We start from the raw sequence: 23,308 nt of genomic DNA on the forward strand, positions 1-23,308 counted from the left end.
GTGGTACACTGCAGAGCTATAGCGTCTTTAGTGAAAACAGCCGTGTCAGATGGGGTTGTATGGATTGATTCTGAACGCGACTGAGAGAGTGAAAAGTGAATAAAAAAAAAAAAAAAAGCTAACCTTTACAAAGATCATAAATTGCACCGGCTGTTACAGACTGAAATCAAAAGTATGTTTTTATTCTAAAACAGTAAGACTAAGAACAGTTTACTTCTGAAAAGGGAGGGGCAGGATCGAACCCGTGACCTCTTGATTCCCAAGCGGGGGCTGTATCTATTGAACCACAGAGTCAGTTATAGTAAAGTGGTGTCAATGTCGCATGTTAAGGCGGCGTTTTCTTTCTGCAGTTATATGTTTGAATAAAAGTGCAATTGTGTTATTCTTGTGAAAATGTTTCTTTGCTATTTGGACTTCAGGCTTCATACATTATATAGTTTATGCCTACATTTTGTCATCTACTACTAGAATATAAAAAAAGTTTCTGTTTTAACAATGTGTTGACACAGATTACTGTAGAAACGGAACAGACATGAAATGCGTGTGTTCCAAACAACGATCTATTATTTCACTCTAAAACTCCACTTCACTCCCAGATACTCAATCAAGGCATGAGCTGAGAGAAGTTCGTGCACGCTCTAAATTGGTGGGGGATGGAATAGCCGGCTTCTCTTTATCAGCACATTTAGAAGACAAAGGGCGCTGGCGGAGAGGTGTGAAGGGATTTAAGAAGCAGTTTAAGGTGGGACGGAATTACGAGTTTTTTCGTAGGCTCTGGTAATTCTAGTGTTAATTCTAAGCGGTATGTGTGAAGACAACCAGGCACTGCTCATCACTTGTTCAATACAGTCCCCACAGTGAAGCATGGCGGTGGCAGCATCATGCTGTGGGGGTGTTTTTCAGCTGCAGGGACAGGACGACTGGTTGCAATCAAGGGAAAGATGAATGCGGCCAAGTACAGGGATATCCTGGACAAAAACCTTCTCCAGAGTGCTAAGGACCTCAGACTGGGCCGAAGGTTTACCTTCCAACAAGACAATGACCCTAAGCACACAGCTAAAATGACGAAGGAGTGGCTTCACAACAACTCTGTGACTGTTCTTGAATAGCCCAGCCAGAGCTCTGACTTAAACCCAATTGAGCATCTCTGGAGAGACCTAAAAATGGCTGTCCACCAACGTTTACCATCCAACCTGACAGAACTGGAGAGGATCTGCAAGGAGGAATGGCAGAGGATCCCCAAATCCAGGTGTGAAAAACTTGTTGCATCTTTCCCAAGAAGACTCATGGCTGTATTAGCTCAAAAGGTGCTTCTACTAAATACTGAGCAAAGGGTCTGAATACTTAGGACCATGTGATATTTCAGTTTTTCTTTTTTAATAAATCTGCAACAATTTCAAAAATTCTTTTTTGTCTGTCAATATGGGGTGCTGTGTGTACATTAGTGAGGAAAAAAATTAATTTAAATTATTTTAGCAAATGGCTGCAATATAACAAAGAGTGAAAAAATGAAGGGGGTCTGAATACTTTCCGTACCCATTGTATGTATGTATGTATATGTATGTTCATCCCGGCCAATACCCCCACATCACTTGATGGAGCCCTTCCGGCAGCATGGATATTGGAGTTTTCCTTCAAAGCCCTGCGGGCCGTAAGGAGACGCTGCAGGGAAACTCAGAGACTTGTATTTGCCCTATAACCCAAAAGTATGTCCTGGCCACAGGGACAGAGGAAATGACGTACTTCTGGGATGAAAAAGAAGAGTTTTTTATCTGACCTGGAAGTGCTAGGAAATCACATGGACTAAGGGTTCAGAAGCACTTCCTGGTCAAGGACTATAAAAAGGTCTGTAGGATATCCCAGGGTTGAGCTGAGCTGGGTGGCAGCGTGGCAATGCGTCTGGGAGAGTGGAGGATTATTGATCATTGTGTATTGTGTTTATTTATATGAGTATTGTGGAGAGGAGGGTGCTTTGTGCACTGTATTGTTCAAATAAATTCATAATTTGGACTTTTATCTGGTGTCTGGCATCTAGTCCGAGGGTTCAAGGGGACAACAGCCCCCCAATCTGCCACAATATACATACAGTTAGGTCCATAAACATTTGGACAGAGACAACTTTTTTCTAATTTTGGCTTGTACATTACCAGAATGAATTTTAAATGAAACCACTCCAATGCAGTTGAAGTGCAGACTTTCAGCTTTAATTCAGTGGGGTGAACAAAACGATTGCATAAAAATGCAAGGCAACTAAAGCATTTTTTTAACACTTAGTAGTTGTAAAATTTAATGATTTATCCACATTATTGAGTTTTTGTATTTAGAATTCATGTTTCTTGATGAAAGAAGAAGTTTTCATATTTTTTAAGTTATTTTTATTTAAAATTGTTAGATGTTTCAGATGCCAAGCCTTGAAACCAGTGACTCTTTAAAGTAGTAGTCTGGGCATAATAAAATAAGGATATCTTTTCCTTTCTCTCTAAATAATCTTATGGAATTATTATATAAAAATGCACATAGAGGTGTATAAAACACCCTAAATCCTTGTCAAATTGCTGTAATGATATGGTGTAAAGATACTTATGCTTCTTGTTCTTCATGTTTCACAGGATTTTTATGAATATGCATTATATTTTATTGATATTTGATTTCTCTGCTTCCTTTTTAATAGGCTTATAAAATTTTGGAAATTACTCCAGTGAAGCAGCTCATCAAGCTAAAATGGATGAAATATGCAAGGCATTACTTTCGCTTTCTGATGCTTGTGTATATTTTGTACATCACCATCTTTACCCTATGCTGCATATTTCGACCACTTAGATTACGTCCAGACAACGCAACAGATCCCAGAGATGTCTTGCTATATGTTAAAAAAAGTGTGCAGGTAAAACTTACTACATCTTCTCTTAAAAATATCTTTCTCCTTTTTTGTTTCACATTTTACATCTATATATGCATCTATTAGTTTAAACCTACTTATCAATCTGCCTTTAAATCTTTCATGCCCTATATTTAAAATACTATCTTTTCTATTTATCTATAACTTTCTGTCTCAATGTGTATTTATGTAGTACATTTTAATTAATTTCTACCTCTTTTTGAATCTAATTTTAAATATATAGCTTTATACTTATTTTATGTAGCTTTACGTTTATATTCCTTTTAGTTATATATATATATATTTTTTTTAATTTTTATTTATTAATTTTATTACAATCAATACATAGCAATCAAGTTTTTACAAAAAAAAATAATTATGTTAAGAACAGATCGATCCCACCCCTGAGAGAGAGAGCAAGCCAAAGCGGTGTAAAATTTAAGGCTTGTAAAAATACCTAAATTAATAAATTCTCTGTGCTTTATAAACTTATTTTAAAATATTACTGATTAGATCCTGCCATGTTTTGAAAAAAGTCTGTACAGATCCTCTAACTGAGTATTTGATTTTTTCCAATTTTAAATAGTATAACACATCAGTTTCCCACTGACTTAAAAGAGGAGAGTTTGGGTTCTTCCAGTTTATCAGAATAAGTCTGCGTGCCAACAGTGTAGTGAATGCAATCACAATTTGTTTGTCCTTCTCCACTTTAAACCCATCCGAGTCCAAGGCTGTCTGAGAGGTAATTAAAAATTTTTGTCCAGAATAATGTTAATTTGGTGCAGGCCCAGAACATGTGACCCAGTGAGGCTGGGGCTTGGTTGCAACGTTCGCAGGTTGGATCATGCCCTGGAAACATTTTGGAGAGTTTTAGTCGAGACAGATGTGCTCGATATATAATTTTGAGTTGTATAATTGTATGCTTTGCGCATATGGAGCTCGAATGAATTCTCTGCATTGCTACTTTCCACTACTTTTCTGATATATTAATTGAGAGGTCATTTTCCCAGTGTCCTCTTGGATCTTTGAAAGGAAGGGATTGTAAAATGATTTTAACCTATCCTTTTAGTTATATTAAAACCATTTTGTGTCTATTTAGAAACATTCCAGGCTCACGCTTTGTTTTATGCAGCACATTTTCTTATACTTGTACTCTTTAAAAAATATAGGGATACATTAACAATGATCAGTATTTGTATGCAGCATCTGCGGTGGGTTGGCACCCTGCCCAGGATTGGTTCCTGCCTTGTGCCCTGTGTTGGCTGGGATTGGCTCCAGCAGACCCCCGTGACCCTGTATTCGGATTCAGCGGGTTAGAAAATGGATGGATGTATGCAGCATTTTAATGTGCAGTATCATCTTTCAAAATTTTTATTGTTATGACTTCTTTTTTTCATATACCTATACACATCAATCAACATTATATAGGTGGTTGATGTGTAGAAAGAAGTAATGCAGAGTCAAAGTCATAAACAAAGATTAGTGTCATCGGTTAAAAAAGCATACTGTATTGTCTTCATGTCAGCTAATTCAGTTACTTTTTGCTTTTCTTTCTTTAAGAAACAGCAGGCTTAACTTGTACTGCATGACCAGTTCTTGATATGTTAAATGCTTCTTCATTACATTCTATGTGAATGTGATGTCTTAAATCTATAATTTACAGGTTACTTCTCATTAGGATCTGGCTTAATCTTTGTATTTGCTTAATGAACTTCTTCCACAATTAAGACTCTTCATTCCCTGATCTTGTTAGTTTTTAACTGTCTTCACTATCTTTTGTTGGCTTTCCTAACTTAATTGGCTTCCAAAAGCTCCACTCTTTATTCTCTTTTTATCTATCTGCCTGTGCACCTGCTCATTCAACCCTAACTTGATCTCGTTTTTATTGAAGACCCAATCTTTCCTTCCCCCTAAATTGTTATTCCTCTGCATGATTCAGACAGTATTTTAATTCCTTCTGTCTTTCATTCAGTTCCTTTCCAGTCTTTCATTACAGAATTCCAACATCTTCCTTTTCAACATCCTATTACTTTTACTGCTTCTTTTCTTTTCTCTTTCCATTTTCACTTTATTTTTTCTTATCTCTTTGGCTCTGAGACCAGTATTTTATCCTCATTTGTCATTCTCCTAGGTTAACATACTCTCAGACACTTCAGCTTCACCATGGATGACTTATGCAGAAGAAATCAATATATTACTTAAAGAAAGAAATGTATCCATTACTAGGACAATTTGATAAAACCTCTTTGAGTCAGTAACCAGGCAGGAGCAAACCTGTTAATTGTGTATTTAATTATCTCTTCAGCAAATGCAGAAGAGGGAGCATTCATCACAGTAGTCTATTACAGAATGATCAAAAAAGTAAGGGCAGAGGTCCCATTTATAAACAACTGAATTTACATAGCAGTGCTAATTAATGCATACATCACTCTGATTGGTTCTTTAGCTTAAACCCAAATAACTTATCCAAATAAAAGTCTATTCTGTTACACTCTTGTTTTTATTACATCTTTTAGGTTCAGTTATTACCCTGGAAATATCTTTGAATGTGACAGTTGTCCAGTCTTGTTGTTTACAGGACATCTGCTGATCTCTTAATCATCTCCTAGTATATTTTGTGTATTACATTAACAATTCTCCTACTACATTCTTGCCTTTTATTCATTTAATCATATCAGTAGTTCTCTTCATGACATTTCTAAAGCAAATGCTTATACGTTTGACTATGCACTGCAGACCAAAATATTTAAAATAATCTGAAGGTAAAAATAGTTATTCTACTTACCTTACACTCAACACATTTCTTCACTGTCTTTGCGCGTTCCTCCTTTGTGTAAGCAATCCTTTAAATGTGATCCCTCCTCATTAACTGGTCCTTTTGACTTCTTGATCAGTTGTCTCTTTTTTGTAGGCTGCATTGTTGTAACTTCATATTGGGAAAGATACCTTCAACAGCTCATATTTACAACTGAGTGTGAAGGTTGCTGCCCACCTAATATATTCTAGTGCTTTTTACACTCTGACCTGATCTCTGCTTCACCATGTCCTCTAGCATCCATTCGCTGCTATGATGCAAGTGAAATGTTGAAAACCAACCTGTTTCACATGCAAATTTGTAATTTCTTAATGATTCTAATAACTATCTGTAGTTTTGATGTCTAAGTACCCTTTCAAACCCTATCTACCTTTGTTATGCTGTGCAACTGTTAATACGCTATTTTTCTAACTTCAGTTGCTAATGTGTCAAATAGCTATTGTGTGCAAACAACAGATGACAACATGCAGCAGGTCTTCAAAGCATATACGGTGTAGTGGAAAGGAATTTCCTAGAAGCAATAGCAACAAAAGAAAAACTGGGACAGTGGGGGAATCTAATATTGTAATAGTCATCAAATTCTTTTACATGAAGCCTTTAAACCATGAGGATAAATTTATGTTAGGTAGAATGCCCAGTGAGGTCTGGGCAGTCTCATGGCCTTAGAACCACTGCAGATTTTGTTTTTTTTTTAGTTTTTTTGTTTTCTTTTTCTATCCTCTAGGCCATCGATACTTTATTCTTTGTTACTTAGTATTGCCTAGTCTTATTTTTGTTTTTTTTATAAACTTTTCTTTCTTTATCTTGTAAAGCACTTTGAGCTGCACTATTTGTGTGAAAATGTGCTGTTGTTGTAGTACCCCTGGATGTTACAGTTCAGGTAATCCAGAGCAAGCTATATGTAGTAGATCCTTTAACTGTCAACAGAGCTTTAGGTGCTAAATATAGCAAACAGATAATGTTTTTAGGTATATTCACATAAAATATGAAAAATAGCTGCTGTCATGGTCATGTCTGTCTGTCTTTCTGCTTGAAGCGGCTTGGCTTCCATTCGACTAGTTTTGTCAAAATCTGATAGATAGATAGATAGATAGATAGATCCATTATTAATCCCATGGGAAAGTTCACATACTCCAGCAGCAGCATACTGATAAAGAACAATATTAAATTAAAGAGTGATAAAAATGCTGGTATAACAGACAATAACTTTGTATAATGTTAACATTTACCCCTATCCACCACCCAGGGGTTGGAATTGAAGAATCGCATAGTGTGGGGGAGGAATGATCTCCTCAGTCTGTCAGTGGAGCAGAACAGTGACAGCAGTCTTTCGCTGAAGCTGCTCCTCTGTCTGGAGATGATACTGTTTAGTGGATGCAGTAGATTCTCCATGATTGACAGGAGCCTGCTCAGCACCCATCACTCTGCCACAGATGTCAAACTGTCCAGCTTTGTGCCTACAATAGAGCCTGCCTTCCTCACCAGTTTGTCCAGGCGTGAGGCCTCTGTCCAAGTGGGAGAGGGATCGGTGTAGCATATAGATGATAGCATCCTCCGCTCCCACCTTCTCCTGATATGCGAACTGCAGAGGGTCGAGGGCGTGGCAGACCTGTGGCCTCAGGTGGTGAAGCAGCAGCCGCTTCATGGTGTTCATCACATGTGACGCCAGAGTGACAGGCCAGAAGTCATTCAGCTCACTAGCACGTGATACCTTTGGGACTGGGGTGATGCAAGATGTTTTCCAAAGCTTCAGGACTCTTCACTGTTCCAGGCTCAGGTTGAAGATGCGCTGTAGAGGACTCCCCAGCTCCAATGCACAGGCCTTCAGCAGTCGGGGCGATACTCCATCTGGACCCACTGCTTTGCTAGCATGAAGTCTCCTCAGCTCTCTGCTTACCTGGGCTGCTGTAATTGTGGGTGGGGGGAAACGCTCTCCTATGCTGGTATCAGCAGAAGGATGGGTGAAGGGTACAGTACTCCGAGGTGAGAGTGGGTTAGGGTGGTCAAACCTGTTAAAGAAGTTGTTCATCTGATTTTCTCTCTCCATATCTCTCACGATGGTAGCACCCTGCTTCGAGCTGCAGCCAGTGATGATCTACATCCCATACCACACTTCCTTTATTCTGTTATTCTGCAAATTCTGCTTCAGCTTACTCCTGTACTGCTCCTTCGTCGCCCTCAGCTGGACTCGGAATTCCTTCTGCACATGCTTGAGCTCATGCTGATCACCGCCTTTAAAAGCCCTTTTCTTCTGGTTCAAAAGGCCCTTGATGTCACTTGTAATCCATGGCTTGTTGTTAGCATAGCAGCGTAGTGTTCTTACTGGAACTACAATGTCCATACAGAAGTTGATGTAGTCAGTAGTGCAGTCAATAACATTCTCAATGTTCTCACTATAAGATCCCTGCAGGATATCCCAGTCCGTAGTTCTTTAAAAGTCTCTCAGAGCCTGCTCTGCCTCAGGGGACCACTTCCTGAATGAGCGTGTGGTTGTAGGTAGCTCCCTCACTCTTGGTTTTGTAGTGAGGCTAAAGCAGAACCAGCAGATCTGCCTTCCCAAGCGCAGGCAGCAGGGTGGCACTGTATGCGTCTTTAATGTTTGCATACAGTAGGTCAATAGTCCTATTTCCCCAGGTGTTACAATCCATATACTGGGAGAAGGCAGGTAATGTTTTGTCCAGCATCACATGGTTAAAGTCTCCAGCAATTAGCACAAGCGCCTCGGGGTGCTGCATTTGTAGTTTAGCAACAGCAGAATGGATGATGTCGCCCACTATCTCCACGTCCGCCCGAGGAGGGATGTAAACAATAACAACAATGACGTGTCCAAACTCTCTAGGCAAGTAGTAGGGACGAAGACTTACAGCCAACAGTTTGATGTCCTTGCAGCAAGTGGAGATTTTAACTTTTACATGTCCAGAGTTACACCACCTTGTATTTACATAGAGAGTGAGTCCTTTCCTCCTTTCCGCTTTCCGCAGGTACTTGTGTGTCCGTCTGCTCTAACTGTGCTAAACCCGGGGTGCTCCACATTAGCATCAGGGATATTAGTCCTGACATTTTTCACCAGCGCAGCCAGTTTGTCAATCTTATTTGGTAGTGAGTTCACATTTCCCAGGATCACAGAACGCACCGAAGGCTTGTAGCACCACTTTCCCACTAGTATACTAATTCTTCAAGGAATTTTGTTAGAAAAGTTACATTTTATTGAGATTTATTCTTCTTCAATTTAAATGCTCAGTTGTGGTTAAGTGCATTTTATTTTTATTAATAAGAGTGTTTTCCGGAGGTGGATTATTTAATAAAATTTTACTAAGAATACATGTATTTGCTACATTATGAGCAACTGACTGGATAACTTAATGTGAGTAACATGAGGTTTTTTCATAGACGTTTTGTTATTGTTTACTACTGATTGGCATTGGTCACTACAGACCTCTATCCCATCAGAAACGTTGTTATTGCCATCCTGCATGAATAATGTTAAAACTTTAACTCTACTGATACTACAAACTGTGCCGGTTAAATACCATCTAAAAATATATAACTTTTGGGTGGAGCATTCCTCTAAAACAGTATAATATTTTGTGGAACCCACAGTTACTGATTGATTTATTGTTACAATTTCCCTTGCTACATTTATATTTTGTGTATTTTTCTTTTTTACTTTTCTGATAGCCATTCCTTATAACAAAACAGATCCTCAAAATAAGTTATTAAAGTACCCAAATACAAGTTAATAAAGCATTAGTCACGCACAAGTTAGGCAGTACTCCTTCAGCACTGGTTTTTAACTGCAATGTTTTTTGAGTTTGGGTTTTTAACTCATTGACAGTAACATATAAATCAAATGCTGTTTTTTTTTTCTTCACTTATATTGTTGAATAAAAGCACATATGTTTAATTGATATTTAGACTAAAGTCTTCACGCATTATACACTTCACATCATTATTAGTATAACATGGAAAACGTTTCTGCCTTAGGTATGTGTTCAGCAGTTCCTGTCATCTTACACTTACACAGATCATTGTAGACATGGAACACACATGAAATTTATGTATTCCAAATAAAGATATATTTTTTACCCAATACAACTTCAGGCACCTCACTGCCAGATAAAGAGACATGAGCTCTGATAATTTTGCGACGGACTCGGCTCCGTCGGTCTTTGTCTGGGGGTTTAGGGGATGGGATAGCAGGCTGCTAGCTGCTTGTGCTGATTGACACATTTACGAAACAAAAGACGCTGACGAAGAGATGCGAAAGAATTTAAGGTGGCCTGGGATTACGAGTTTTTTCATAGGCTTCAGGGATTCTAGCGTTAAGTAAGTCCCTAAACGTACCTGAATGCTGCACCATGCATTCCTTTTGTAATTTGTTTGTTTCATTTAGTTTAGAGCCAACATAAATGCAAGGGCTTCCCAGCTTGTGCAAGAGGCTGATCATAAAATTCTTTTACTTTTCCTTACAAGGAAACAAGCAGTAAGTAGAAGAAGTTATGTTGTAATCCTCCTTTTCGTGCTTGATGTTTCACCTCCTTTTTATAAAAGGTGGTATTGTTTTGATTTTCCATCCCATTGAACAAAATACAGATTTCAAAGGACAAATCCATTTTGAGGTATTTGTAAAAATCCAGTTAGTTTAAAGAGTATTGAAAAAGAATTGCAATTATGATGTATATCCTGGGTTTCTGTCTTTTCAAAAATTGGTTTCCTTGATTGGCTCAAAATATATCCAGGTTCTTTAAAATCTTTCAGACACATGCCTTATTTACATTTTTACTTTTAAATATGCTTAGGGAAAACAAGCATATTATAAAGTCAACAAAATAACTTTGTATGAAATTAATATGAAGTATAAGGATGATATGTGGATAGGTCAGGTCAGGGTGGGGAGCATGCAGTGGTACAGTGCATTGCCGCATCCACCACACAACGAAACAGTTCAGGATCTGTTGGCAACCCCACAGGCAGACATGCAGTCCAGTCCCACCCTCCGGAAATGACCATCTATCTGCCACAGCCAGGTGTTATTGTGGACATACCCTTGGCCTGGTCCAGCCACAATGAGGATCCTGCAAGCTGGATCACCTTCTGGGCCTATAGAAGACATGTAGGTGGCAAAAGGGGAATGTTTACAGAGAAAGAATGGAAGACAAGCAGTTAGAGACAACACACAAAAAAGAAGAAATTAGGGACATTTTTCAAAATGTCTGAAGAAATGCGCAAAATGAGACAAGCAGAATCGATGTCCAAATGCATAGCATAAAGTATGTAGCAATAAGAAAAGGCAATGTACAAAGTTTCGTTTAATATGCTGTTTATTTAGGTTTTTTGAGAATACAGAGATGTTATTAAGAATGGCTATCAAAAAGATGGAGCTTGGAGGATGCAAGTCACGCTACCAGACTGAAGACAGAGATAGAGGTCTATCAGACCCATACAAGGATGTCACTGGCTTCATTATACACAAAAATGTTAAAAGGCTGGACATAGAGTGGAGAGGATATAGGGACATTTGTCTTAAATGCTAATGGAAGTTGACTGTTAAAAACAAAGGATTTAGGAAAAAGAAAAAAATTCCACATTGATATTGAAATGTTACAGGTCTACAGTTTTCATAAATTTCATCAAGTGTCATAAGTTTCATTCCAGGGTGGAAAACTGCCTCCAATATAAAGACAAATGTTGTGGAGGATGGGATTGTGTTTGTGCCAGACTGAATAAACAACCAAGATGTTACCCCCCTTTACCAGATTTGGAGAGTATAAGAAATGAACGGATATGACTTTAATATCAAGGAAATAATTCAGTGAATTGAGAAGGATCTTAGAGAAACAATGTCACTATAGCAGGGGGATATGCCTCACCATTTAGAGGAATAAATCCTTATTAGGACTCCCCTCCTTGGACAATTGATGAAGCAAAAGGATCAAAGTCCCCAACCCAGTTGTGCCAGATGTAAGTTCAGGACTTGCACCCAAAACCTTACCAAGCCCAAGAGGATAGGTGAAATGCCCCTGCTATAATGTGGTAAATTGTTGCACAAAACAAACATGTAATCTAAAACTTGTGCTATTAAGAAAATTATCCAGTATCGATTTAACTGATAAAAAGAAAAAAATATTCACTTAAAGCAAAACTACTCATAAACATTAAGTTACACAATAAATCAAACAACTGAGTTAGAGAATTCTGTATCCACAATACATTATTTAAATCCTTTAGTACCTCCAGTTTAACATTTAATTTGCCCAGAAAGTCACCGGTCAGTCCAAAACAAAAAGTTTTTATTAGTTTTACATTAGTTTAATCACCTTTCAATGAAACAGAAGCTTTCTAGAAACTCCGTCCTCATCACACAGCATTCACTTATGGAAAAAATGCAGTAAGATTACACTATAGGTGATGTCAACAGTTGAAAGAAAATGGGTTCTCTTCCAAGCTCATACCAAATATGTTCAGCTTTTTCAGGAAATCTAACTTCTTAATTTTAGAGTTTTACAAGACAGTTTGAAATTAGCCTTCACCCAAAGCAAAAGCACCAGCTAAGGTCTAATATTGCTCTCTGCAAACATTTCTTGTTTTATATGAGTAATATAGAATGTCACAACACCGACAAAATCCAAAACCTTCAGTCACGTCAACATACCCTTATACCTCTTCCATCTCTCACACTTCACGTATAGCCTGCAAACAATTTACAAGACTTGTTCTTAAAGGATACATTCTGTGTTTTTCAAGCAAAATTATATTTTTTCACAAACATGGTATATATGCATTTGCCACACACAATTGTGTTCCAACATTAATCATTTTCTGTAAAATAAAAAAATTATTTTACCCTCACTTGAACTTTACGACTAATGGGGCAAGCTTACAATTATTTTCTCTGAATTAAGATCCTTAATGATATGATTCAAGGACCCAAATACAGCATTTCTGCATGATTGTTCACTCCTATTTATCAGGTGGGGTGGTCTGACCATCAAAACAACACCTTCCTCAGTCCAGTTGAGCCTTTGCCATTGGCTTAATTAAATCTATGCCATTGAAGGTTTTAAACCTACAGAACTAAACTTTCTATTTTCCTTATAGTTTCAGGTCTTTCCCTTCAGTACTAGGTCACCAGACCATTTAAAAATTTTTAAAGTCTCACACTTTTCTATTTAGAATTGAATGCAATCTTAAAGCCAAGGAATCACCTGGCCTCTTGCTATACCTCCATGGTGTCTCACAACTCCCATTAGACAACATAATCCCTTTATTTATAAGGAGCAACTCCACTACTGCCACCACATGGCCTCATGTCTCCTCTCTCTGTACATAGTCTGTTTTGAGATCCTAGGGAAACGTGGTATACCTTCACCTAGGTCATGTCTTTCTTTCTATCTCTCTTTCTCAAATGTAGTAGTAGCCATCTTAGTGCTATTTTCATCTATATTTATCTTCTGCATGTGTACACACATTCACTTAGTATAATACATCAAACTTTATTCATAAATTATTTTTTGTCTTTTCTCTGTGGTCATCTTTTTTTTTCCTTCTATTTATAAACAGTACATAACTAGATGGTTTTAAGTTTGACATTCTATGTTAGTCTTGAAAGATCTATGCTCTCGTCTGACATAAAAAACATTTCCATAGTACATTATTTTACAAAGTAGTAGCTCAAACTGCTTTGCAATAATATTAGATACATCACAGAGAGTTACAAAAAAATTAAAACCTAAAGTGCTATTGTTTATAAAAACTGCTTTTAAGACTAAGGATGGGACCATAAGTATTCAGTTTAATAAACAAATACTATACTATGGTCGGGTAACCAGAGAGAACAGGAAGACAAAAATTCTTGCAGATAAGGACATTGGAAAAAATGAATCTCTAAGGATTCCGATGTCAAAAGACCAATCAGTCTTCTCTGGGTATTCTAACAAAATAAATATGTCAGTGATAATTAGTTTCAGCAATAGGAGAATAGCCTTATGTAGATTTGTTCATTTTTCATTTATTCTTACCTGCATCACTGGTCTCTGCAATCTGCTTTAATCAGAGTGGCACCGCCAAATATTGGAGAACAGCCTCATCATGGTCCAGTTAAAGTAATGAGAAAATATCAAAATTAAATTAGAGTTAACATAAAGCTATAAATATGTAGAGCCTTACTTTAATATAACCAGTGTTACTTTTTTTTTGTTCTTTATTTCCATCCATCCATTATCCAACCCACTATATCCTAACTACAGGGTCACGGGGGTCTGCTGGAGCCAATCCTAGCCAACACAGGGTGCAAGGCAGGAAACAAACCCTCGGCAGGGTGCCAGCCCACCGCCGTGTTCTTTATTTCACCTTATACAATTTCTTGTATTAGGAATTTGTTAGTTTTCTCTTACCCCTTGGGGTCAGAGCGCAGGGTCAGCCATTATACAGCACCCCTGGTTAAGGGTCTTGCTCAAGGGCCCAGCAGAGTAGGAGCTCCTTTGACAGTGATGGGGATTCGAACCGGCAACCTTCTGAATAACAGCGCAGATCCTTAGCCTCAGAGCCACCACTCTGCCGTGTCATCAGTAATGACAAATTATCCTCATACTTCTGAGAAAGCTTATCAAATATTTGGTATTTCTTAGTAGTTACTTTTTCAATGAAAAATGAAAATGGGATTGCCTGGCAACATATGCAAGGGTCTTTTTCTGTGTTTAATTCTTTACATCCGGCACAGCTGAATCTCCCATGCTAATGCTGCATTTGTTGTGCTTTCTCTTACTGGCAAAGGATTTTTAAGGTGTGCACAATCAGTTTGTTATATAATTTAATTTAACACCAGGTCATTTACAGATTCTATACAGAGTCACTGTTTCCATGTAGCTTTGAACTTTCATCTAATGTACTTAATTGTGTTGTGCTCCTATGTTGTATATTTTTATTTATCTTTTTACTAAGTATCACTTTTTCTCCATCAGTGCTTCCTACTCTTTTGTAAAAATATAAATTTTCTTGCCTAAATACCTAAAAACTCAAACATATTTACAATGATCATAGAAATGAAGACTACTGCCACACTCTGATTTATGTTGTTGGAAAACAGAAAATCCTTCAATCCACTCATCCTTCTTTCTGAGTTGCCAAAGGCTTAAAACAGATGATACCCTACTTACGACTTTCAAGTCAAGTGATGCTGATTTTTACAGTTGAAGTTATGACTCTGCTAAATAAAAAGTCTCACCCTTTTTATTTATCATCAGGAAAGTTATGTCACCTACAATGATCATCTTAGACTGATTGGTGAAATGATTAGTGTAATTGGTGCTGTGGTCGTCCTTCTAGTTGAGGTAGGTGTCCATGTATTGAAGCAATTTGCTGTTATGTTTAATTTTTTTTTTTTACTTCACCCAGCCTTCATTTAAAATGTACCTAAACCAGTGTTTACTTCAGCCATGAGAAAAATAAGAAAAGCATTTGGAGTGAAATTAAACTTTACCAACTCTGTCTCATTTCATTTTCAAGATCCCAGATATACTAAGAGTTGGAGCTACAAAATATTTTGGTCATACCGTTTTGGGTGGCCCTTTTCACGTCATCATGTGAGTATATTTATTTTATCTTTTACCACTCATTATAATGGACTGCCTGAACTGTATCAGTGAGTGTTGGAACCAGACATGCAGATTACCATTTTAAAGAGTACCAAGGAAAAAAATTCTTCACCTAATCCAGAAAAGTATTTATGAGTGTGTGAAACCTCATAACCAAAGTATTACTGATATTCCACAAGAAATTCAATTTATGAATTCATCCATCCATCCATTTTCTGAACCCAGTCTTTCTAGCAATGTCAAAGAAAGACATATCCTTTATTTGGGATAACAAGGGATTATAAAACCAGAGCAGGCTGCCACCCTATTGTGGGAGAAACCTAAAATATCACACTCAACATCACACCAAAAGTCAAAGTCAAAAATTGAAATCATAGGCTGATCCAACTTGAGTGAATTTCATCATAGCAACTTGTAATGTGACCCGGTAATTTGTATGTCCCCAACATGCCTGCACTCCTGACAGTAGGTCCACCTAGAGGATGTCGGGCCCTCATGCCACCCTCATGGAGTCTGTTTCTGACAGTTTGTTCAAAAACATGCACACCAGTAGCCATCTGGAGGTAATTTGTACAGCTCTGGCAGTGGTTCTCCTGTTCCTAATTGTACAAAAGAGCAGATACTGGGACTACTGCTGGACTGATGTTCTTCTGTGGCCCTGTCTAGCTGTTTTTGTGTAATGGGCCATCTCCTGGTATCTTCTCCAAGCTCATTCGATTGTGCTGGGAGACACCGCAGATTTTCTGGCAGTGGCATGTATGGATTTGCCATTCTAAAGGGGCTGGACTACCTGTGTAACCTGAATTGGTTGACAAGGACACTAGCAAAATGCAAAACTAGAGAAGAATTAGTGAGGAAGAATAAGGAGAGAGTAATTGTATGTGGTCACCACCTGCAAAACCATTTGCTTTTTGGAGGTTGTCTTGCTATTGCCTCTTCAGTACATCAATTGTCAGTTTAATTTGCACCAAAGCAGGTGAAGTTGATTCACAATCGCTTATGGTTCATAACTGTACAGATTGATATCCCTGAAACTTGGCGTTAGGCTGTGATGGTTAAGTGCTTTGTTAATTGAGCAGTGTGCATACTGGAGGGCAAAGCAACATGTGTGATTTTAAAGGGCAGTGTGGCTTAGTCGCTATGATAGACTGAAAACCTGAAGGTCAATATAAATATAAGACTATGAGAACATAAGAAATCTGACAAATGAGAGGTGACCATTCAGTCCATCATGCTTATTTGTTTAGCTAATATCTACATTGTCCCAATATCTCATCCAGATACTTCTTAAAGGTTGTCACTTAATATTTTAATTAAAATATTAATTATATCGACACATTGCTTAGATAATGAAAGTGTAATTTTGAATGGGTCACTTAAAGTGCTTGTGCTTTAAAAGTGAAAATATGTAAACAACTGTAATTTATGAATTGAAATGAAATTTGCATGAGAGCATCCAGAATATTTGAAAAGACTGAAAAGTAATTGAAAAGACTTTGCATAGGGAAGAGGCATTTATTGTTCAATTAATCATTTAACAGATCGTCGCAATGAAGACAGACCCATTTTTATTATACATGTAACTTACACTATTAATTTACAAATTACTATGCTGTATTCCTATATATGTTATATTTGCTTGACATATCAGGCTAAGCATTTATTTTTACTTAAAATATGATGTTGGTTGTTCAGTTTAAATATATAATAGTGGATGTAGTTCAGCCCTTTTTATTGAGACCTGTAAGAACATCCTTTATTATTTTACATTTTTAGTATCTGTTTGATTAGTATTAGTGCCGAAATCGTTTATTTTTGGGAAAGTAAAATATTACTAATATTTTGCAAATATTCACTAATATAATGTGAAACTAAATGGTCCAATACTGAGACTGTATGTTTCAAAAGAGAATGTTCTATACCATCTAATGTAATAAAATAAATCTTTTAAAGTTTCCAGATTTGAATAAAGTACATCCATTAACTGTATGATACACATAGTATAATATGATCAGAACTAGGCTTTTATATAGTATTTTGATGATTTCTTACATTACGGAATTAATATTTGAATATTTATAATACATGATAACCCATTAAACCTGCAGAGCAAATTAATATATTTGCTTTCAGGAGTTAATTATGTGAAATATTTGTATTTTATAGAGTACTTTCTTCTGATCATCTAATATTTATTTATTCACAATAAACAAGTTGTTCATCTGCAAAAACCCTTTGTCATACTAAGTGTTGGCTGAATAGCATGAAACTCATATAATATGAACATAGCATTTTCAAAATTGTATAATTCAATTCGGAGTCACATTGGGGCAGATCTCTGCAGCACTGAGCACAACACAGGAAACAGTCCTGTCCATTTCAAATCCTAATATCTAACACTTTCACAGATCATAGTAAAATGTTATAACAGAATTATTGTTTTATGAAGTTTTATCTCATTCAACATCTCTATTTTCTCCAGCATAACATATTCCTGCCTATTACTGATCTTATTCATGCTTCGGATAACAAACTCACAAGGAGAAATGGAAATTATGGCATTTGCACTGGTGCTTGGCTGGTGTAATGTACTTTTTTTTGCTCGTGGATTTGAAATGTTAGGTCCATATGTTGTCATGGTCCATAAGGTAAGTTTTTTTTTGTTTCCCTCCTTCATATTATTTTATTTAGTCTTGGCTCAGCATCACAAGCAACTTGGGCCAGTCCTGACATTACAGTGTACAAGCTGGGGGCCAGTTATGGTGGTTATCACTCCACATCCACTATAGGCCTTACTTATACAAACATACAGCAGACCAGTTCAGAATACCCACAGTGTGTCTATATAGGTATGGAAAGGAATCAAATTTGGGTATCAGGATTTGTGAGACAGCAACAATGGGGTCACTGTTTTATTCAGATTGAATGTTTACACACAATATGTCTTTAGTTGTAATATGTATTTTAGCTATAGTACATGCAGTACAGTATAAAGGGGAATATACAGTCAGCATCTTGGTTTTTTCCTTTGTACCCTTATGTATTGCATTGAATTGTAGAACGATGTACATATACACCATCTGCAGCAAGATGTTCTTTCAGGTCTTTGGAGGTGATTTGTGAGTTGTTTGTAACCATTCTCAAAATCCTGTGCATATGCCGCTCCTGTATTTTTCTTGGCCTGCCAGACCTGGGTTTACCAGCAACTGTGTCTGTGGCCTTCCATTTCCTCACTACATTCCTTACAGTTGAAACTGACAATTTAAACCTCTGAGATAGCTTCTTGTAGCCTTCCCCTAAACCATGATAGTGAACAGTCTTTGTTTTCAGATCTTTCGAGAGTTGCTTTGAGGATCCCATGCTGTCACTCTTCAGAGGACAGTCAAAGGGAAGCACAACTTGCAACTGACCACCTTAAATACCTTTTCTGATGATTGGACACACCTGTCTATGAAGTTCAAGGCTTAACGAGTTAATACAACCAATTTGGTGTTGCAGGTAATCAGTACTGCGCAGTTACATGCATTCAAATCAGCAAAATTACAAGGGTACCCAAATTTTTGCACAGCCAGTTTTTCACATTTGATTTAATTTCATACAACTAAATACTACTGTACTTCACTAAAAAAATCTTTGTTCGGAAAACACCAGAGTACTCAGATGTTCCTAGGAAATGAAAGACATACCACTGTTATCTTTTTTGTCATATTAATGCCAATCTGCAGTAACAATGTCATATTGTGAATAGTACCATAATACTATATAATAAAACTGAAGATATTCCTTTTTCATTTAATTCTTTCTGGTTTTCTCTGGCAGATTATGATTAGTGATATGTTAAGATTTATTTGGCTGATGAGTTTTACTCTTATTGGCTTCAGTACAGGTTAGTAACAAAAATAATTTCTCCTTCTTTATTTTAATTTGTTAGTAAATTTAGTTATATTGTTCATATACAAATTAATATTTCTTTATTTTTTCTAGCCCTGTGGATGCCTTACATGACTCAAGATCCTGCTGCAGATGACCATTTCAGTGACTTCTCCACAACATTCTTTTTGCAATTTGAATTGTCCTTGGGACTGTTGAATTTACCATTAAATTTCACTGTGTGGACTCCAAACATAGTGAAGGTTCTCCATACAGCCTTAACGGTCTTTGCCTTCCTAGTTATCATGTTTCTGCTAGTTGCCATGTTAGGAGACACACAGACAAGGGTGGCAGAGGAAAGAAATGAGATTTGGAGAGCCCAGGTGAGTTATCCAGTTATTAATTACTTAAAACATCGGTTATATTCAACTAATATATTATATTACTAATACATATGTTGGTATATAAAAAGTCATACATTTTTTTCTAAAATAATCATGTGAAGGCCAATTAACAGTTTCTTTCCAATAATTCCAGTAAAATTTCCTGTCTAGCCACCTCTCCACAGCTCATGTCAACAGGGCCACTTTTTTAAATAAATAATCACTGCACTCCTGGCTTAGAGAGGGAGCGTGGTGTGTGTGGCCGAAGTGGTTCCTGGGGTAATTCGTGATGTGGGCGATCTTCGCTTAAGGTGTCGTCCACATCCGTATTTGTTCCTGGGAGATACTGATTGCCACAGCTGATCCACGTCCCCGTGATAAATAGAAGCACGAGACGGCTAGCGGGGAGGAGAAAAAGAAAAGACAAATGAAGGTTGCAGGAGAAGAAGGCAGAAAGCAGGGAGAGGATAGCCGGAGCGAGTGCGCGCAGGCTCGCAGGCAGCTGGACAGTGAGCCCTAGCGGGGTGTTTGACCGACACCTAGGGCAGTTGGTAGTGGTCGCTGAGCATTTTGTGAAGAGTGGGAGTGACTGGAAGAAGGATGACTCGCCGTAGAAGAGAGCGAGAGTTGGGAGGCTTGGGAAGGTGGATTCCCCAGCGTGAGCGTCCTGGCTGTTGGGGGAAGCCAAGTGTCCGTCTAGAGAGAGCTGAACCGAAGCCAGGGATCGGGATGCTTCCAGAACAGAAGGTAGAAGAAGGTCAGCTGCAGGTAGGGTGGCTCCCCTGGTGCATAGCCTGGATGGGAGAAGTAGAGGAGTCACCAGTAGAAAGGCACCGGGCTTTATTTTTTAAAAAGACAGCTTCCAGCCATTGTTTTAAGCTCGTCGTTTTTTTTAAGGATTTATATATTGGTTTTGTTTTAACCTCCACGGATTCACTTCTGTTTTAATGGATTATTTATTTAATGACTTATTCGTGAAGCACTGCACTATTTATTTGGACAGTGTTATTGTTTGTTGGTTTTAAATAAAAGCACTTTTCACTTGCTATATTGTGCCTCATTGCCTAGCTGATCAGTGACATTACCGAGAGCGTTGGGTTCAAGGGCTCCCAGAAGGAAGATGGGAGCGTGGAGCAGAACCCACATCATCACATTTAAAAGTAATACAGTTGGTATAAACTCTAATAACTCTCTTTAGAATTAAAAGAAAAGTATATACAGTATATTTTATCACCTCTTAATTGTTCCTTGCTTACACTGAAAAGATTCATGTGTTAAATCTGCCTTACATCTTTATACAATGCTAGTTATGCTTCCCATCTAAAACTGTTTGAAATTTAAGAAATCAACGTAGACCCCAGCATTATTGTATGTAGTGTATCGTGCAATGTATATGTCTTTGTTATATGGAATTTAGTATGGGATTCATTGCAAGTATTAATGTTTGTGATGCAAATCAGTATAAATAGCCCCTTCCATTTAGTGTTTTATTAAAAGACAATGGTATAAGCATGTGTATAAAAAGAATAATTTTACCGAATACGAAGAGGAGGCCCTGTTCAGTGAAGTTGAAGCAAGGAAAAATGTACAGTTTGGTGGCTTAGGTAATGGTATGAGCAACGCAATTAAATTGATTGAGTGGCAGTCCAAAGTTCAAGTTCAGAAAGTCGCACAGTGCCTGAAGTAAAAAAAAAAGAAGTGGACAGATGTCAAGTTGATATGAAAAAGCAAGTTTCTGATGGAAGAGTATTAAGGCCGCAGAAAAGAAAAAAAAATAGGGACACAATGAAGAAAAAAAAGTTTATGTGGAGATTAAAATTGAAATGTTACTTTTAATCTTGAAATTTCCACTTTAATCTCAGTTTATTTTGTCATGAAAGTGGAACTTCATAAACTTCATCTTAAAATCAACATCTAATTTACTCGAGTTTCTCAAATCCCATCATAACAACGTAGCATGTTTAATACTTCATATTTTATGTGTACCACGACCCAATTGTGAATCGCTTCGTTCTTCTTAAATAGGCTTTCTCTTACGCCAACAGGATGTTCATGATATTTCAGCTCACTGAGCATTTTAGAATATTAAGATGTATACCAGATATCATTTTCATGATGAAATGCAATAAAGCATGAATTAAACATGTGGGGGCTCGGTGGCACAGTGGTAGCGATGTTTGCTGGGACAGGTGTTACCCTGGATCAAGGTTATTATAGTTTTGCATATTTATATTAGTTTTTATTTTTATATTTTTTCTGACCTTACTTGGAAATTCAGTTTAGTTTTAGTCTTCCTTCATCATGTATTTTTAGTTTTAATTTACTTTTTATTTAACAAAGACATTTCTATTTTATTTTTATATCTATTAGTTTCAGTTTTAGTTTTCGTAATTATTATGGCATGGAGCTACTATGGAGTTTAGTGTAGTGTCACAATCAGACAGAACCGCACACTTAACGGATTTGGATACAATTAATGTTAGTGGAAGCTTACTACGCTACATGGTTTACTATCTGGTTTTGTTTTTCCTCGATGAAAACAAGCAATCAAAACCAGATAATGAATATGAACAATTTTATAATTTTTTAAATATTTTCTATACAATTTGTGCTGAACAAATGTGAGCTGACTATTGGCACTTATCCTTTCCTTGTATTGCCCAGTATTGACCAATTTATAATGAAATTTATGTAAAGTTTAAGGTTTGAGGGGTTTTTACTCTAAATGTCTACAGCACACAACATATTCTGCTCCAAAACAATGTGCTTACAATTAAAGCCTTTGATATCGTAATCAAAAAATTCCTATACTGTTCTTTGTTATTTTGTACCAACCACTCTGATTCCATCTCCGGCACATTCAGTTTATAGACAGAATTTTACCACCTGCAGGCTTGAAAAGATATAAAATATCAGAAAACAGATTCTATCCTGTTCTGACAGCTGTGATTATGAAAATCATGGGGGCTTAGGGACAGCAGGGCTGTTGGGCTTGAATCAGTGTGCAGACCCCACCTAGCTGTATTGAGGGAAACAAAGGAACACAAGCATTTAGTGTCAAAGTAAGGGGCAGTGAGACTTGAATAGCCCATGCATAAGAACAGTAAACCCTTCATGAGCAGAGCAAGAGTAGGTAATAGGATTGTGGATGGGCACAAAACAACAGAGACAGTATCTGAAATTAGGAACAATATATCTATACTAATAAAAGGCAAAGCCCTCACTCACTCACTCACTCACTGACTCACTCACTCACTCACTCACTGACTCATCACTAATTCTCCAACTTCCCGTGTGGGTGGAAGGCTGAAATTTGGCAGGTTGATTCCTTACAGCTTCCTTACAAAAGTTGGGCAGGTTTTATATCGAAATTCTACGCGTAATGGTCATAACTGGAAGCAGTTTTTCCCCATTTACTGTAATGGAGATGAGCTTCAACGCCGTGGGGGCGGAGTTTCGTGTGACATCATCACGCCTCCCACGTAATCACGCAGTACATAGAAAACCAGGAAGACCTCAAAAATGCGCTCAAGAAAACATGCATTATATAATTGAGAAGGCAGCGAAACAATAAGAAGCGAGTTCTGCTACTTCGGAAACAAAGCACGATGTAAACCTACACTTTAAATTAAGTTCATAGACAGGCTGCCGCTGGCGTTTGTAATTTAGTGCCTGCCCATAGAAGGCCGTCCGTCAGCGGCAATCCAATAGCAAACTGCCACGGGTAAATATTCACGGGTGAAGGACTGTGCTTATGGAGAGGAAGATG

The 23,308-nt window shown here is 37.4% G+C and overlaps 1 protein-coding gene across 3 annotated transcripts in view; it reads left to right on the forward strand.

Annotated features, from left to right (window-relative positions):
• Positions 1-23,308, forward strand: part of LOC120535723 (transient receptor potential cation channel subfamily V member 6-like) — a 111,570-nt gene that overhangs the window by 40,674 nt on the left and 47,588 nt on the right. For all 3 annotated transcript variants that reach the window (XM_039763748.1, XM_039763747.1, XM_039763749.1), the window contains 6 exons: positions 2,672-2,884; positions 14,936-15,022; positions 15,198-15,274; positions 17,769-17,934; positions 19,106-19,172; positions 19,271-19,539. In XM_039763748.1, the coding sequence (XP_039619682.1) occupies positions 2,672-2,884; positions 14,936-15,022; positions 15,198-15,274; positions 17,769-17,934; positions 19,106-19,172; positions 19,271-19,539 (879 nt within the window). The remainder of the gene's footprint in view (positions 1-2,671; positions 2,885-14,935; positions 15,023-15,197; positions 15,275-17,768; positions 17,935-19,105; positions 19,173-19,270; positions 19,540-23,308) is intronic.

The sequence above is a fragment of the Polypterus senegalus genome, chromosome 9 (assembly GCF_016835505.1).
Source record: "Polypterus senegalus isolate Bchr_013 chromosome 9, ASM1683550v1, whole genome shotgun sequence".
Classification (NCBI taxonomy): domain Eukaryota; kingdom Metazoa; phylum Chordata; class Cladistia; order Polypteriformes; family Polypteridae; genus Polypterus; species Polypterus senegalus.